The following is a 19,570-nucleotide window of genomic DNA, read 5'->3' as shown; positions in this document are numbered from 1 at the left end:
ATGCCTGCACTTTGAGAACGTTAATCCCCATGCCTGCTCAGCCTAAACTGAAGAAAATGTAGACAAAGTTTTCTCTCATTGACCATGGAGCTTGGACGATCTCCCTAATGTTCCAGCAAGCAGCAAAGTGAGAGATGGGACATAGATCAGGAGTTGCAGCCTGGAATGATTCTGCAGATCAGGAGCAGAGGGTGACCATGACGGTCCCACCAATGGCAAATTAGTCTGGCATGTGTGGGAACCTGTACTTGAAGTCATAGGTCACAGTGAGGACCACCTTGTGAAGTCATTGCTCCTCAGGGAAATATGCAAATAACATCTGCAAAAAAGGCTTCCAGGCGTGATTGCACACTGTTGAAAGTCACTTCATTAGCAGGGAGTACATATGGAGGAAAATTGAGGGCTTTGAAATTAAAATGCCAAAACCCAGATCTCAGCAATAGTTTTCTGATGAAATTCCATCATACAGTACACGTAATCTTTGGAGTCAGTTAGCTTTTGCTTTGTCTGGTTCAGCTGGATTTCCCTCAAAGGTTTTCCCCTATTTACATCTTCATGTGTTTGTATCTCTTAGGAGAAGGTAACAAAAGCTCTGCTGACATTTAAGCACATCACTTCAGAACTTCCAGTGCCAAGAAGCTCTTTAATTCCTCCAAAGAAATAGAGTACATTTGTCAGACAAAATCTCTCATTCAGGCTGACTCTCTAAGACCATTTTTGATTCCTTTTTTAGGATGTCTTCCAAAACTTTGCCCATAACCAACTCGAGGCTTGATGTTCCGCAGTTTTCTGAATTATCTACAGGCTCCCTTTTTAAACTGAATGCTACAGTCTAGTTCACACTGGACCAGGCCAAGCACCTTTAATCACCTGTGCCAAATGTGGAGGACTAACTTTGCTGGCTCTCCACACACGAAGTTGGACAGTGAGATCTCAGCAGTGACTAAGCCTCATGCGATATGGTGCTGTACCCCCACTCCCAGCAGCACTACCTGACAAATGGTAAAGCTGTGGGTGAGGCTTGTCCTTGTTATTGCTGTGAAGCAGCACTAACACTTTTTTAAATGCCCCCGCCATTGATTAAAAAGAGTTAATTAAGAGCACATTAAAATTCATAAAAAGCATTAAACTACAGTAAAATAATTAAAGATAACAACTTATCTTCCTCATTTCACAATTGAAATGAATGGGGTCTCCAATCCAATGTCAGGTGCGTAGTATTGCAGGGACGACCCCCCTGTCCACAAGGACAGGCTCTACTGCTGGACTCAGCATTAAATCCAGTGAAGGAGCCTAGAGCCAGATATCACGATATCTAGCAGGGAGTCCCAGAATTACTACAGGTCTATGTTAAGTCCAGGACTTAATTTTGGGGAATGTTCCACCACAGCTAGGAAATTTTTCTTATTAAAACAGCTATCATCCTTGTTAGGCAACGGAATGACTGATTCACTAATCTGCCGTGTTTGATACCCATTCACAACAGATGCATTTTCCCTCTTTAGCTTCCTCAGGCGAACTAAGCAGCTGTAAAATTTCTGTATCTTTTCGGCCTTTTCTCCGCACTCTGACCCTGAAAATTTTAAATCTATGCATGGAAAATTGGATATGAAGAAGAGGAGTTAATTCTGTATTGTGTGTTACCCTTGATCATTTCATAAAATGCAGTCCTTCAAAGCTCTTCTCACTTCCTGTTTCATCTCCTGTTGCCAATATATTTGCAAACATGTTTGGTAATTCTTTCAATATTCCCTACTATCTTAATCTCATTTCTATTTTATTTCTTAACCTTCTTTGATTTTGATTTTATATTTATTTATTTTGCACAATGCACTGTTGTTTGCAAGGCCAGCATTTATTGACCATCCCTAACAACCCCTGAAGATGGTGTGGAGCCACCTTTTGAACCACCACAGTAGTTCTGGTGATGGCATTCCTATTGTTGTTGGGTACGGACTTCCGTGATTTAGACCCAGCCAAACCTCGGACTTGTAGGACAGTGTATAGAATTCAATAGGGCAATGCTTTGCCTTGTGTCTGATGCTATGGACCAGTGTTAACAGTTTTTAAATGTCTCTGACACTGAAAAGGAAAATAATATTTATTAAAAACATTAAAACAGCTACAATAGATTAAATCATTAAACAACAACTTAAATATATTTTTATTAAATAAACAACTCAAATATAAAAATATTTTATACATCCGTGGGTCTTCCTTCACTCCAATATACTACAAGAAACAGAAGCAGCAATAGGGCTAATGACCATTGAGACCCACCTACACTCCTGCTGGATCCACATATCCCATGAATTTCTTGGCTTCAAAGCTCTTATCAATCTCACTTTTAAATATACTCCACAGCTGAGTATCCACAGCATTCTAGTGTGGAGAAATTCAATGGTTTACTATACCCCAAATAAATTTTGCTTTTTCTCAATCCTCCTTTTCCTGAGACAATTCCCCTTATCCAGTTCCATGCATTTAAGCTTTATATTCTAGTGTACTTTTACTGATCACAACTGTCTTTTTCCTGTGTTAGGATTTTATTCTGATGACTTTTGTTGGTTATATACTCAATGCGTTGTTTTTCTAACCATGACCCACTCTCCAAAGATACTTTTCCTCTCCAAGGATACTGTTCAGACAGGTTTCAGAGTTCACTGCTTCTCTCCTGAGTCTGTCTTAGCATTTAACTACAAAACCTTTTTCACTTCATCATCACGAGCCTTATCTTGAAACACAACCATACTGCAGTCAAAGTTATAAAATGTCTCTAGTTTCTTCTGATTGCTTCCGATATTAACAGGTACATGTGTAAAGAAAAAGCCCTGTGAAATCCTTAACCAACTCTTCCATGCAAAAAATCTAATAATGTCCAGGATCATGCTTTCATTCTTGTTACACAGATTTGCCAATCAATCCCAGTTGAATTGAATGCAGAGAGAATGACTACATTTGTTCTTACACACATGCCCCTATTTATGAAAAGGCCATAAAGTAAATTAGTAACAATTCTGGAATATCCAACTAACATTATTTATAAACTTTAAAAATACTAAAGTTGAGTTTATTGTCATATGCACAAGTACATGTCTGCACAGGTGCAATGAAAAACTTGCAGCAGCAATGTAAGTTGGAAAAACTTATGGTAATTTTCTTATGGTAACAGAATCTTTCTTCAAGTTTACGTACATATTTTAGCAGGAAGGTAATCAACAAGCAAAAGCACATTGCCTGCATTTCAGCTGAAGCTTTGATGCAGGACGTTACCTGATCTTGAAGACTCAGCAGTGTCTTTACCACCAGTTGCCCTTTGACATCTTCTAGTAATTGACTATTTCTACCTTCATCTCTTAATCTGGAAAACGGCACAGGCATTATTATTTGATCCTGACTGTTCACTCTGTCACTAAGCAACATACACAGAGGAAGATCAAGAAGTAATGAAAACCTACACCAACTAGAATGGTAAAGAGTATCTTTTAGACACAGACAACTGGAAGAGTGGCCACACTAACGAGTTTTGTGAGCTTGTGTATAAAACTGATCGGGTGAGCAAACAATAAGGCAGTAAATTATTTTTCTGAATGTTGATCTTATCTGAGTTATACAAGTTGACATTATCAATGTAATGCAGATTATAGAATTTCCATTTAAATAAATCACCATGTAGTCTGTTGTAAAACCCATAATGTTAAAACTAAGCATATCTGACTTAAAATTCATTATCAAAAGCAACAAAATATGCTTAAACATGTGTAGCTTGGAATGCACTACCAAAACCAATTATATTTTGGAAAGAATGTTTCATAACTACAAAAAGGATAAAATCTTTCATTTATTCATTTTGCATGTTTTTCAAAACATTCACGAGTTTAATTTTCAGAGCAGTAGATGAAAAAAGACCACTGGTTAAGCTAACAGCAGTGAATCTGAATGTATTTTATCTTGCAAATAGTGCAACAGGTTACTGAGGACGTGAGCACTGATTTAGAGAGAAAGCTTCCACTTCCAAATTGGAAAGTCAGGGTGAAAGGGCCTTGATGGGAAGTTTCACACTTTTCATTGGTGGCCAACAACCTATCCCCTTGACCAGCCTATGGAATCTCAGGGATGACTGGGAGAGGGGGCAGGTAACCTTGTTGCCTCTAAGGAAACAGCACATCTAGCCAATTCTTCTTTAAAAATTCTTTTGTCACATTCAAATGGCTCTGTAAAGGTCAGCATTTATTGCTCATCCCCTACTGCCCTTGAACACAGTGGCTTGCTAGACCATTTCAAGGTTAATCACATCGATGGGTCTGGAGTTACATATACGGGGTTAGAATGCCTGAAGGATAATAATGATCCAGATAAGATCTCACAACAAAATCCAGTACTTTTGTGGTCGTCATTACCCTGGACTTTTTTTTAAATGCCAAGTTAAGTCAAGTCAACTTTCTTGGCATACGCACAAGTACAGTGAGGTGCAGGTACAATGAAAAACTTGCTTGCAGCAGCATCACAGGCATGTAGATTCAGACAACACACAGAACATAAATTATACATAAAATTATACAAGACAGTGAAGATAAAATACTGAGCAAAACAAAACATTAGTGCAAATAAAACACAATCAGAGACAAATCCTTGGTAGTGCAAGCAGTGGTCCATAGTGTTCTGTTGCTGAGGTAGGGTTAGGGTTGTGCAGGTCGGTTCAAGAACCTGATGGTTGTAGGAAAGTAGCTGCTCCTGAACCTGATGGTGTAGGACTTCAGGCTTCTGTACTTCCTTGCGTAGCAACAAGAAGTGGGCATGACCCGCATAGTGAGAATCTTGATGATAGGTCAGCCCCCAAAGGAGTACCTGGCCGGGTACTGAAAACCTGTGCCGACCAACTGGCTGGAGTGGTCAAGGACATCTTCAACTGCTCAGTGCTATGGTCTGAGTTCCCACCTGCTTCAAAAGGGCAGTATTCATACCGGTGCCCAAGAAGAGCAGAGTGAGCTACCTCAACAACTATTGCACAGTAGGACTCACATCTACTGTGATGAAGTGTTTTGAAAGGTTGGTCATGGCTAGAATTAACTCCTGCCTGAGCAAGGACCTGGATGCGATGCAACTTGCCTACCGGCACGACAGGTCTACAATGGTCCATGAAGCCATGAACCAAATGGTCCATGAAACCATGAACACTTTGTTACTGCTTGTTTTTCACTATTTACTTATTTTGTAATTTATAATAATTTTATGTCTTTGCACTGTACTGCTCGCGCAAAACAACTTTCACGTCATATAAGTCAGTGATAATAAACCTGATTCTGATATGCTGCCTTTTTAAGACAGCGCCTCATGTAGATACTTTCTATGGTGGAGAAGGCTGTGTCTGTGATGGACCATAAATAGCAAATTATTAACTGAATTTAAATTCCACAGCTATTATTGTGGGGTTTGAATTCAGGTTTTTGAATTGTTAGTCCAGGACTCTGGATTATTAATCTGGCAATACAAGAAGTGCACTACCACCAGTTTGCAGAAGTGCCAGTTAATGCCCAGGTTAAAACATTTAATAAATGCTCATGGAACTAAGGTGTACAGAGTTACATTAATAAAAAAGCAACTGGCCACCATACTTTCTACATGGATTGCAGTAGCATCTGGATATATCACAAAATTGGTTTTCAACAACAAACAGGTTCACCAAGGGGAAGCACTGGAGTACTTGCCCTTTTATTGATATTTTTAGAATTATTTACTGCCATTTATTTCACCTTTATCCTGAAGGTTTTGTGAGGAAGGTTTGGAATAAGTTAACAGCCAATAGACGGATGGGAAGAGGTGGTTGATGTCGTGTTCACTGGGCATAGCTGTGTTATACAATTGAAAAGATTCTCAATTAGTGATTGATAAATTGGTTTCAACTTCTTCACCCATTTCATCCCCATCTTCCTCACTTCTTTCCTCTGGCACTTGTTGGTTCTCCTCATATTCATGGTAATGTTGCTTCATATCGTAAAAGTTGTGCAACAAGCAACAGATAGCAATGAATTTGAAGACTGTAATAACATTGGTTATAATATTAGAGAAAGCCTGAGACATGTTCTGTGTTAAAAGTAGCGCAGCTATCTTTATTCTTTCTGCTCATTCAGACTCTCCCTGCTGATAAGCACTGGTAAGCCAACAGTACAACACCCCAAAGGAGACAAACCCATGAATGGCACGTCAATATATCACACACCTCCCCTCTTAGATTAAACTTTGCTTAACAAGAGAATACTGGTTATAACTACTCATCAGCATGGTGCATAACAGGTACTAACACCTGGGCTGAAGTAGACATTTTGACCCTATGGCAAGTTCCAGGGATTATTCTGCTCATTGTCAGATATGATCAATTTAAAGGTATGTTGGAAGGTACCTAGGTGGGGACCAATGGATGCTGGTGGGCTTTGCCAAGTATTAGCATGTGGAACAGGTTCCGTTGTAGTCTCACATGCAAGAGTAGAGTCTATCATGTCTTTGTCTTGATCTGGAAAAGTATCTGCTAGCAGTGTTGAAACAGGTGAAGATAAGAGGTGGTCCATGTGAATGCATACATGTTTATTTTCTACCTCTACCAGTCAGATCAAAGGTGCTTTATGCTTGCCGACCTCTCCGAAAATCCACAGGCACTTTGGATGACTGAAATCCCAGAATATCAACCTCTACCCAGAATGGGATATTGGAACAGGACTGGTCATTGCTGAAATGCCTCTTCACAAAGTGGAGACCAATTCCACCTGGCCTCTGCTTGCAACAACTCATATAGTGACTATAACAAGGTTGACAGGCTGGTGAGAAAACTTGCAAAATAACCCAACAATGACCTGAGCTTTGCCACATTGCCTCAAATGTTCATTTTTTTTTCTTCTCAGCATTATAAAAGGATTGTTACCTTTGAGACTCTGCTTCCACTGTGTCTTTACACTTAGACATAGCCTGGTATAGACAGATTAACATCTGACTGCTGCACTGTGCTGTATTTTCTTCAGTGAGAGGTCTGCTTTGCATCTCTACCCAGTTGTTCCATTCAGTTTGTTCAGTCCCAACAGTAAGCTCATGCTGCAGTTTATCTGAATGCAAGTGGATAATTTGCTCTAGATTCTATGGAAAGAAAAACAAGATGCAATTTGTCCTACCACGACTCATGATACTTTCTATTGACACTCCAATACCTCCCAAAAGCACTCACAACCATATTCCTTGAATTCTTCTGGTTGATATATAGGCCGTTTTCAAAAGTCAAAGATTAAAAATATAGATCTGAGAAAAAAAATGGACTCTAAGTCTAAAACAAACTAGAAAATAGGACACTTACTCAAGATCAATTAGTCTTGGCCACAGGATTCTGATGAAGGACCTCTGAAAGTCTGAGTTAGTTTTCAAAATGTCAGAAGTTAAAATATTTGCTTGACTGTCCTTCACATTCATCCCGTCTCCCTGTGGAAATCCTGACCTGTCTCCATCTTTAGGTACTGAAATACACTGCCATAAATTCATCAATGACTCAGCTAGGTAGGTGGTTAAGTCAAGAGGATGAAAGAACATTCAAGTTTGATTCCCAATCTGTACTGAGTTGCCTGATGTCACCAGGTGACAGTGGGCTTGAGATAGGGAGGAGAAGGTGAATGGTCCCACTGATGCTAATTAAATAAGCCTTATCAGACTGGTGCATGCCTTGACATAACTGAGCTAGGCAATGATGAATTTGGCTGGCCTAAAAGCTTGGAGATTCTCGCTGTCCAAGTCTGTGCATATAATTTGCTCACTTGGGCCCTTTACTAGAGGGTGTCTGGTATTCTTGGAACATTAACACAGCAAGGAATCAAGGGTTTTTGGGTAAATTGGGAGAGGAAAATTGGAAGTAGGGATAATAGTGACAAAATTACAAATTAATAAACAGGAACGTTAATATGTCTGACCAAAAACAAAATCCTCACAGAACAATGATTCTCAGGAAGAAATTAATCACACCATCCAAACTTCAATTACCATGTACTAGCTGTAACTGAGAGAAATCAGAAAGGTGTAGACAGAATATAGATTAGCAAACAAAAGAGATGGAGAGAAAGTGAGAATGAGAATGAAATAGAGATGGCTAGAAGGAAGAACAAAGTGAAAAAGAATACAAATTAACAACAAAAGGAATGAGATTGAGGAAGAGAAAATGAAAGAGTGGAGAATGTGTGAGACGAAATGAGAGAGGAAGGGGATACAGGAGAGAAGGGCAGAGCAGGGAAGTAGAAGGAACTTGAAAGGATTGAATTCAGTGCATTGAATTAATAAGCAAGGACAAAATGTGGAACTGATGAAGCAGTTTTCAAATTTACTTCAGTTTCATTTAAATATGGGAAATGAACTACCCTGTAACTGTGGTGTAGAATCCTGCTTTATAGAAGTACAGATTCTAGAACTGTGCCTAAACATAAGCTTTTCCTATCCTTAGAGTTAATATACCCTGAATCAAATGCACTGTCTTTTTTTTCTTTTTTAAATTGAGTCCCCCCCTCCCCTCACAAACCCCCAGCCAGAGATCGCACTGTCTCTACTCCTTGTTTTCCTATTGGCACTAGATGGTGATGGACTGGGTGTAAGGTTGCTCAGGGAATAGAGTTTTTCAGGATTTATATTGGAACTGATCTCTAAATGTTTCACTACATAAAACTGCTCTGTAAATGCAAGTGTCATTGATGTAATTTAAACTCCCCTCTCCTAAAATTTGGCAATTTTCTGTTATCAGTAGGTTGAGAAAGCTGTTTTCTGTTATCAGTAGGTTAAGAAAGCTGCTGGTTAAGGGAGCGATCAGAGTGACATATAAAAATATTAAATAATACAAATGAAATTAAATTCAGAGTGTTATTTCATGATGTGAGAAGAAGGTAGGAACAAAATACAATAATAACGTGAAGAAAAATAAATTTAAAAAGGCAGTTTCTTCACTGAAAAGGAATTATAAATGTTTTAATAATCTCCAGGCAGGTTTGAAGATGTAAATATAGGTGACTGGGGTGAAAAGCTTTGTTACATCTAATGGCTTTTTCTTGTCTAAAGCTCTTCATATGTTATATGCAGCCTGGAGCTCAGCTGCCTAAAATGAACTTACCCAGAGAAGGGAATTTTGGATTTGTATTCAGAATCAGATAGATATTGATCAAATGACTGCTGTTCTGTCTCACAGGGCAGTATTCCGTGAGAAAAAAAATGAACAGGATCTTATATAGCACCTTTCACTGTGACTTCAACTTATCCCAATCAATGTTGTACCCTTGAAGTGTGGTTATTGTTTTAGGTACAAAAAGTGCCTACTGTTTTATGCATAGCAAGATCTTAAAAATGCTACATGACAATTGCCAGATATCTTGTATTTTTACCATTAACAGTACAGAGACAGAATTAACAACAACATATTTCCCCCTAATAATAAAAATAATTAATGTAATTATATTACTTAGGAGAAACAGTATGCAAAAACCATGGTAAGATGGAGAATATGTTGTCAGTAGAGTTACAATGCTGCCACTCATACTCCTTTGAGCTCAGCTTCCCTGGTGTCTTGAGATAGTAAAATCAGCCATTCCTATCTCTAAGGTTAGAGTGTTGCTCTCCTTGGTGCAAAGAAAGTTGAGAAGAGATTTGAGTGAGTAAATCTTGTTTAGACAGAGTAGAGGGAAATTGTTTCCATTAGTGGATGGTTTGTGGACCTGAGTATATAGATTTAACAATTCAGGCAAAAAAACAAAGAAGCGTGAAGAAAAATGTCTTTATGCAGTGGTGATGAAAAGAGCATCAATCAGTGGCATCAAAAAGGAATTGAACAGGCTCCTGAGAGAGAAAGGTTTGTGGGGCTTTGTGGAAAGAGTGACAGGGTTGCTTTACTAGCAACCAGTATGGCCTCAATAGGATGAATGGTATTGGTATCGGTTTTGGTTTATTTTTGTCACATGTACAGTGAAAAGCTTTCGTCTTGCATGCCATTCAGACAGATCATGCTAAACATAATTGCCTCAAGGTAGTAAAAAGAAAACAGAATGCAGAATACAGAGAAAGTGTACTGCAGACAGACAAGTAAAGTGCAAGGGCCACAATGAGGTAGATTGTGAGATCTTCGGTGTGCGAGAGTCCATTCGAGAGTCTGATAACAGTGGGACAGAAGCTGTCCTTGAATCTGGTGGTACATGCTCTCAAGCTTTGCTTAACCTTCCAGTGAATTTGGTGGATATTTTTCTAGTGCCTTGAGAAGCTTGCTGTAGATAGTTCAGCTGTCAGAAGGAGAGCGAAGGACAGGAGTCACTATTGTCCAATAGACTGTGAATTTTGAGGCAGGTCTGAGGTCTTCATCTTCAAATACACGTTTACAAGTGGTAAGTGAATGACAGTTCAAGATCACACAATAGGAACAGGTCTTTCTTGCAATGCTCAAGATATATGGTCCTTGACCACCTCATCCTCATGATCATATCTCCTTATATTGCTAAAATTATGTAACATGCAACAGTTTAATCAGGGCAATAGGGCATATTTTGGGATTCTTCCTACATTCATATGCAACTTCACCTCTTAATGAATCTCTTGCTGTTTAAAACATTTTGTGATAACAAATGTGTACTCATTGATCTAAGTAAGAAATTGATTGGGATATCTTGTCATACAAATGCAGACTAGTTAAAGGCAAGCATGATGTTTGAATGAAGTCATAGAACTTCAGAGTTGTTATGGTACAACGTCTTAAAACTATTATAATAATCATAACAATAATAATATTAAGAAAGCAGACATTAACATTTTGTCTCCATGGCAGAGATTCAAAACAGTTCAGAAGGGGTAAGCATAAATAATGAATGAATAGAAAATTAGGTTTCATGCTGTATATACAATTCTCTTTAAATAACACTCACAGAAATGTGCTCCTGAACAACCTGGTTGCATGCTGGCTCGCACTGTAACCCTGCTGTGGCCATTTCTTCCAAGAGCAGAGCCTGCAAGTTGAGGATTGCAGTATGAGTCTCCAGGGATCTCACTTGCCTCTCAGCTCTGCAAAGCTGAATCGAAGCCATGCAGACTCCTAAGTTTTCTTCCAGATCCTTCATCTGATTAGCTCTCTGGTGAAACAGCTCAGCACAAATCTGGAACGACATTTAGCTGGCATTTTATTATGATATTCACCACAAGAAGTTATTCCAAGTTAGAAAAATAAGACATGGACATTATGAAGTGTGGCCAATGTTTGGAGTATTATAGGAACATAAATAATTTAGTGTGCCCACTATCATCATCGCTGGAGGGGAGGATGGTGCCTTCTGCTCTGGGAGGTCACTGAAGCGATTACGATGTTGATACACTTAGCGACATCCTTAAACATGGGCAACTTGCATACAGGTGACAAACCTCCCGAACTGGGCCCTGTGACATGGATGTCTGATGGAATTGCAGGCAACCAGTCGTACCACAGCTGTCATCAGCCTTCCCATGCTCTCAAACATGACTGCTCCACTGCTGTGATCTACAGAAGTTTGTATTCTGCATCATCACCTCAGACCCATTGGTCATGGATGACTGAGACTCCACATGACATAACTCTGAGGGTCACTGGAAGGTAAGGGCCTCTTCTCTACAACAAGGAGTTACCACCCAAGAGAGGTTTAAAAGTTGCACTTCACCGATAATTACCATCACAAGATTGATCAACCAAGCAACTACACTTGTCCTTAATGCCACCAGTTCCCTCAGCTAGAGAATAATTCTGAACACATTATCAGGCACATTATCTGCCACGAGGAGTTTTGTGGACTGACATGAATTTTAGTGGAGGCAAAAGGATGACACATGGTCTAAGGGGTGGAGTGTGGGAGGGCGGCGTGAAATCTTAGAAAAGAGAGCATTGGAGTGGCTCATGGTTTTTGGGGTGCTGTAAAATGGGTGTTAGTGAGCCACCAGCCACTAAACACTCCTCCGCTGAAGTTGGTAGAAATAAAAGTTGGGAGAGCTGTAAAAATGGACTGCAGACTTCCTACCATATACTTTACAGTGTCACACAAAGAGCTAGCTCAATGTGTCTGATCTGTGCTTCCTGATTTTCCAGCCATTTTGGGAATGAGGAAAGATGACCTTCCCTAATTAAGAAGTCAATTGTGAAAATGATCAATTGGAAGTTGTCACTGAAACAGTGGAAAGAGGGTGCAAGAAAAATTTCTTTCACAGATTGCTGTTGGAGGACAGAGAGCTTTGCCCCAGCACTGAGATGAGGGAGGGATTATCACAGCTTTTAAGTACAAAGTGGATAAATATTATTATAGCAGAAAGATACATGGCCCTGGGGAAGAGAACAAATCAGTGAGAGTAATTTTTGATTGCTCTAGCAAACAGCCAGCCCAGAAACAATGTGCTGAATGGACTCATTCTTTCACAGTGGTGACAAGTCAGGCCGAGAAAGATGTGGATAAGATATCTTTATTAGTCACATGTACATCGAAACACACAGTGAAATGCATCTTTTCTGTAGAGTGTTCTGGGGGCAGCCCGCAAGTGTCGCCACACTTCCGGCGCCAACATAGCACGCCCACAACTTCCTAACCTGTACACCTTTGGAATGTGGGAAAAAACTGGAGCACCCGGAGGAAACCCACGCAGACATGGGGAGAACGTACAAATTCCTTACAGACAGAGGCTGCAATTGAACCCGGTTCACTGGTGCTGTAATAGTGTTACGCTAACCGGTACACTACCGTGCCTGCCCACTCTACAGCAGTGGAGGCCAGATCAGTGGGGGCGTTCAAGGAAGAGATAGATAGATATCTAAATAGTCAGGGTATCAAGGGATATGGGGATAAGGCCGGAAATTGGGATTAGAATATGTTTTTCTTTTCTTTTCTCCCCATTCCCCATTTCTTTTTCCCTTTTCTTTGGAGCAGACGCGATGGGCCGAATGGCCTGTTTCTGCTCCCTTGTCTTGTGATCTTGTGATATGCAGAAAGGATTTAATTTCTGCCTCACACACAGATACATATCAATGCAGATGTTCTGATTGCAATAATAATTCAAGGAGAACATCCCAGACAGGGAAAGGGAGTAAGATTTCTGTGCCTGGAGATTTAATAAAGAAATGCTTGTCTTTTTTTCCACCTATACCTTGAAATCCTTTCAAAATTAATGAGATGTGGAAATTCCGCTGCAAAGCAAAAAGATCAATTTGTTCAAGTTTCATGTTGCTTCCTTTGTGGGAAGCAGTCAGCCTGGAACTAGAGTGCTGGGTTAGTTATTTTGATAGGGCTTTGAAGAGGAATTGAGGCCAAGGAATTTTGTATTTTTTATGATAATTCAATTGCCAGTTAGGGATGCTGGATTATTGAAGCTTCAGCAGATGAGCTGAATAAGCCTCCCTAGATTCTGAATGGCTTTTAAGTGTTTCTGAACATCACTGTCTAAATATTAATTTCTGAAAGAAAGCACCATTTTAGCTGTCAGTCTTGGCTTTTAGTAGGATTCATACTGCACTGTTCGGAAGCTACGGAGACTTGTGCACATTGAGAAGGATAAAGTTCAGTGCAATATTGAAGAGGTTTCTGCTGTGAAGGTGCCATTTCTGACCACTGCCCTGGTTAACATTTATCTGTCAGCCAATATCACTAAAAACTGTAGAGATCAAATTTAGTTTTGCTAAAAATATGACACAGTAACATATACTGTATCCACCTAAACTTGGTCCTGAAATGTGATTCTGTTGAAGTTAATTAAGGTTAATGGGCTGATTTTTTTGTCTGCACCTGATGAACTTCATTGAGGAATAAAACCATTGCATACGATTTGAGCCCCAAATTCTTACCTGACCGCCAAACACGCAACACCACTGTTACAAATGAAGGCTTTAAGGTACAAATAAATGAGACTGCAAAGTTTTGACCCTTCTATACCATTCATCAAGATTATGGACAACACAGTTGCACAGTTAGTGAAGTTTTCCTCCTCTCTCTGATGGGAGTTCTGTGAGACCCTCTCTCACCGCTCCCTCTCTGTAGTAGTGAGTCTTGGTTAGAACATGGTCAAAGAGCTCACTAACTCTTTGAACCATGTTCTTACCAAGACTCGCTACTACAGCCATGTATCCTTCCGCAGTACTTGTCTTCGCAGTGGCTTCCAGTTCTGTTTCCAGGCCTCCCAGTTCAGCCTCAGCCTGGACTTCAGGTACGTGCATTCAATTCAACCCTTCTCTATGATTTTCCCTCCGTGTCCTCAACTCCATCCCCCTTCCCTTCCCTACTTGGCACTACCTTCCTGTCATCTTACACCCTTCCTCAGTCCACCAATCACTTTGGACTCCTGTCTCACCACTCCCCTTCTCCTCTTCATAGTGGCCATCTCCCCTCTCTACTCTCAGTCCTGATGCAGGGTTTTGACCCAAAATGTCGACAATTCCTTTCCTCCCACAGATGCTGCTCGACCCACTGTGTTCCTCCAGCAGATGCTTGTTGGCATAGTTATAGAGAAGCTGCTGTCTCACAGTTCCAGCGACCTGACCTCCAGCACTGATAATGTGGAATTTGCACACCAAAGGGCCTGATTTTGTGCTTTATGACTAAGATTATGGCTGATCTTTTACTTCAGCACCATTTTCCAGCAATATCCCCATATCTCTTGATCCCCTTAATGTCCAAAAGTCTATCAATCCATTTGAATAAACACCAAGACTGAGCCTCCCTTCTGGGTAGAGAATTCCAAAGGTTCACCAACATCTGAGTGAAGAAACTTTTCCTCACCTCAGTGCTAAATAGGCAGCATGCCATTGAGGAATATAGAGGCCCATGGATAAATCCTACGTGGATTCAAGAGTTAATAATGCAGTTCTATAGAGAGAGAAACCTTTGCAGGTGAGTATCTGGCTACAACTCAATGGACAATAACCTAACTAAAAATGGCAGCAAATGGGTAACAATTGAGGAACATGGTGTCAAGGCTGCTGACTTGACAAGAAGAGGAAGGAGGGATAGTTTACCACAGTGAACAGACTAAAGAAGAGATTACAAAGTTTCAAATGTGAAAACCAAGAAACGGCTCCAATCTCAATTTTACTCAGAGTAAATTGTGCTAGAACTTTTCCTCTGGGTGAATTTGTGTCAATTGCCAAAGTGGACTGAGTATTCACGTCAGACATTTTCCCAGTGCCAGACCTGCATTTACAATGACTGGCACTGAAAGGTCTCACTAGTACCAGGTGCACATTGAATTAGGTTTTTGTTTTCCCCCTTAAAGAGAAACTCTTCTGATATCAGAAGACCTGGGTGGATGGCTTCAAAAATGACAGCAGGCACATTCCAAAGTCCAGAGTGTGCTTAAACTATCTGAGTGCTTTCTCCAGCATTGAACTGATGAGATTCTTAATCCATGGGTTCCTCATTAAATGACAGTGCTGGCAGTACTCAATTGTTGGACATCATTATGGCCATGGTGGTCACTGAGGATAGGTCGGGAACCTCAGGCTGGGAGGCAAAGACATGCCCATCGCTGGAAAGCCTACACCCAGAGAGTCTTCAGAGACACCACATCCTATCTGGACCTTCCTGATGAAGAAATTATTTGCAGGCTCAGGTTTTCCAAAGCTGTTTTCACTGAGACATGCAAAATAATGTGGCAAGCCCCTGGTCTATGCTTTTGTGTCTGGACTGCTTTCTCAGTGGAGGTCAATGTCCTATTAAACTTTCTCACCACCAGATCATTCCATGTGGCCACAGCAGGTCTCTACCATGTCTCCCAACTCTCTGTTCTCCACTGTGGAGAAGTCACTCAAGCATTGTATTCACTGTATTCAGTGTGTGTTGAGCTTATCTGGACAAGTGATGCTGAGCGAGAGAGCAGTATTTCTACCAGTTGGTAGCTCACCTTGACCAACCTCGTGAGGTTATGAAATTTCTTTGACACAGCCCTAAACTGTAGCGATTCTCACACCTGGGAGAGATGACTCAAGCTACGTCCTGTCAGGTTCGACTGATGGTGGCCCTGCCAGATCTCTGGGCGACCTTGACCTGCAGGGTCTCCCTCCTGGCATAAATCTCATTATCCAGGACTTCTAAGTCCCTCTCATTGAACCTTGCCTTGTAGCCTCTCCTCCAAAGCAGCTGTAATGTGCATTGCTGCTGCCTGTGTGCTGAATTAAGTCTGGTCACCCCCTGGAACGATGCAGGTCCAGATTCTGTGTACCTTTCTGGTTGTTAACACTATTTCAGACCTGCCTTTGACCAATTTTGTAATGTTTTGAGAAGGATTCGATTTGTCACCAGTGCTAACTTACCTGGAAATGCTTTGGTATTGGTATTGGTTTATTATTGTCACTTGTACTGAGGTATAGTAAAAAACTTGTCTTGCATACCAATCATACAGATCAATTCATTACACAGTGTAGTTACATTGGGTTAGCACAGAGTGGATTGAGATAGTACAGAGTACATTGATGTAGTACAGGTAAAACAATAACAGTACAGAGTAAAGTGTCACAGCTACAGAGAAAGTGCAGTGCAATAAGGTGCAAAGTCACAACAAGGTAGATCATGAGGTCAGAGTCCATCTCATTGTATAAGTGGGGTAGAAACTGTCAAGTCTGGTGGTACATGCCCTCAGGTTCCTGTATCTTCTACCAACGGAAAAGGCGAGAAGAGAGAATGATCTGGGTGGGTGGGGTCTTTGATTATGCTGGCTGCTACACCAAGACAGTGAGAGGTAAAGACAGAGTCCAGGGAGAGGAGGCTGGTGTCCGTGATGCGCTGGACTGTGTCCACAACTCTCTGCAATTTCTTGCGGTCCTGGGCAGGGCAGTTTCCGTACCAAGCCGTGATACATCCAGATAGGATGCTTTCTATGGTGCATCGGTAAAAGTTGGTGAGAGACAAAGAGGACAAACCGAATTTCTTCAGCCTCCTGAGGAAGTAGAGGCGCTGGAGAGCTTCCTTGGCCGTGACATATACGTGATTTGACCAGGACAGGCTGTTGGTGATGTTCACTCCTAGGAACTTGAAACCTTCAACCCTCTCGACCTCAGCACCGTTGATGTAGACAGGTGCATGTACACCGCCCCCTTTCCTGAAGTCAATGATCAGCTCTTTTATTTTGCTGACATTGAGGGAAAGGTTGTTGTCATGACACCATTCCATTAAGCTCTCTATCTCCTTCCTGTACTCTGGCTCATCGCTGTTTGAGATACTGCCTACAACGGTGGTATCATCTGCAAACGTAGATGGAGTTAGAGCAGAATGTGGCCACAAATTCATGAGTATACAGGGGGTAGAGTAGAGGGCTGAGGATGCAGCCTTGTGAGGAACCAGTGTTGAGAATAATCGTGCTGGAGGTATTGCTGCCTATCCTCACTGATTGCAGTCTGTTGGTTAGAAAGTCAAGGATCCACTTACAGAGGGAGGTGTTATGTCCCAGGTCTCGGAGTCTGGTTACAAGTTTGCTTGGGATTATTGTATTGAAGGCAAAGCTGTAGTCAATAAACAATAGTCTAACTGATATTTTAGCACATCAAAAAAACCAAATCCAATTTCGAGGCACTAATTGTGTGGAAGATGGGGACCGAGCTGGCATGCATCACATTTGAAGATGTTGGATAAAGAGAGTTTTCAGGTGGAGGAAGGAAGAACTGTGCAAGGACAGAAGAATCAACCATGGTTTTGTTCTGATAAGGGAGCAATGACGACCCATTTAAAAGGGATGGTGGGAGGGGGTGAGAGGGAAGATTTCTTAACCATATCAGCCAACATGGAGCCCAGGAAGTGATGGTGGGTTGGGAATAAGACTGAGGAATTAGGAGGGAGACCTTGTGGGTAAGATGAGCCAGGAGGGAATAAATGGAAAGGTGTGAAGACAAGGAACAGGGATGAGTTTGGGCTAATAGGTGCAACGGTTTAATGCCAGGGAAGGAAGCAGCAGAGGCATCTGAAAAAGCAGTCTTGATCTTTGCAGAGAGGGATGGCTTTTCAAACATGTTCAACAGAACACAACAAAATCTATCAGACACAAAGGGCATATTGCAAAATCCACTCTGCTATTAGCAGTAGCATGAAAGCGAAATCACCAGGAGAAGCAAGAACAATGTGGATGATTTGAAACAAAGGCCCCTGAGAGGTTTAAAGACACTTCCAATTCACACAACAGTGGACATGCCACACTGTGTTACCAAATGGGTAAATTGCACAAGTAACAGCAAGGTTAGATAGTTTCTTGCTATTTACTAAAAGGCCTATGAGTTTACAAAGTACAGGGAAGAAATCTCCTAAAATCTTTGAACTGTTCACTCTTCTCAGACTTTAACAATTTTACATCCCCATTACCATTAACTGCATTCAGTCAACAGAATAGGGGAGATTTTCTTCAATTGATTGCACTGCAGGCAAACCGCCAGCTTTGTGCTGCCTGTTCATTTGAGTGGATTCGACATCCAGTCTGCGCTCACTACACTGTTGGTTGGGCCGGTTACATCAGCAGGGAGCAAACATCAAGACTAACGAGCTGCATTTAAATCTAGCCCACAGTTCTTAAAGGGGAGATGTACTGTTGTTGGAGCAGAGCATTCAGAAAGTGAACCTAATCTTGGAAACACTGGAGATTGGCAGGGTAAGCTCCAGGGTTCCCAGAGACCTTGGTGGAAAAGCTGCAAAATCTCCGACTTGGTCTATGTCCACAGGGGACAGGAGGCAAGTGTTCTTTAAGGAAATGGGAGCAGCAGATATCCGATTCAGGAATCAGGCCCTGAGAATCAATGCAATCAATCAATGAACAATGCGACATCAGAAGAAATTCAGTGACCTCATCCGAGTGCTCAATGCACCTTCAAATGCATAACTAGTGCTCATTTCACCACACGTAAGATATCTTTATTAGTCACATGTACATTGAAACACACAGTGAAATGCACCTTTTGCGTAGAGTGTTCTGGGAACAGCCCACAAGTGTCGCCACAACTTCCTAACCTGTATGTCTTTGGAATGCGGGAGGAAACCGGAGCACCCGGAGGAAACCCACACAGACACGGGGAGAACGTACGAACTTCTTACTGACTGCGGCTGGAATTGAACCCGGGTCACTGGCACTGTAATAACGTTACACTAACCGCTACACTGCCGTGCCTGCCCGTAGTTCCATAATTCCGTAATTCCTACACTTCTATAATTCACCAACCAACTATGTCTACTGATCAGGACAGGTGTCTAAAATTCATATGTTCCTTCAAACATCTAGCACAGCTACAAGGCTCATACCCATCTTACAGCATGCAAACACTGCCAGCTATTCAATCATGACAGCCTCACCACCTGAACAGATTGCACAATACCCACTCCCTCTCTCTTATAATGAAAGATAGCAGGTTATTAGATGCAGAAGGGTTTAAGGCAGATGGGGCAGGAGTTGGGTGGGGAGGACGTTACACCTTTCTTGAACGAGGGTCAGTCTCAGGATATGGGATAAGACATTTAAGACTGGGATGAGGAGAAATACCTTCATCCAAAGGATGGCGAACCTGTGGGATTCTCTACCACAGAAGGTGCTGGGGGCCAAGTCAATGAAT

The 19,570-nt window shown here is 41.3% G+C and overlaps 1 protein-coding gene across 3 annotated transcripts in view; it reads right to left on the bottom strand.

Moving 5' to 3' along the window:
• The window catches only part of LOC127586245 (limbin-like), a 128,950-nt gene that overhangs the window by 14,451 nt on the left and 94,929 nt on the right, over positions 1-19,570 (bottom strand). For 2 of the 3 annotated variants that reach the window (XM_052044051.1, XM_052044059.1), the window contains exons 17-19: positions 10,917-11,144; positions 6,917-7,125; positions 3,274-3,361 (exon numbers count right to left, since the gene is read on the bottom strand). In XM_052044051.1, coding sequence (XP_051900011.1) covers positions 3,274-3,361; positions 6,917-7,125; positions 10,917-11,144 — 525 coding nt within the window. The remainder of the gene's footprint in view (positions 1-3,273; positions 3,362-6,916; positions 7,126-10,916; positions 11,145-19,570) is intronic. The other variant, XM_052044068.1, reaches the window with a different exon arrangement.

Source organism: Pristis pectinata, chromosome 2 (genome assembly GCF_009764475.1).
Source record: "Pristis pectinata isolate sPriPec2 chromosome 2, sPriPec2.1.pri, whole genome shotgun sequence".
Taxonomy (NCBI): domain Eukaryota; kingdom Metazoa; phylum Chordata; class Chondrichthyes; order Rhinopristiformes; family Pristidae; genus Pristis; species Pristis pectinata.
This window is presented reverse-complemented; position numbering and strand designations above follow the sequence as displayed.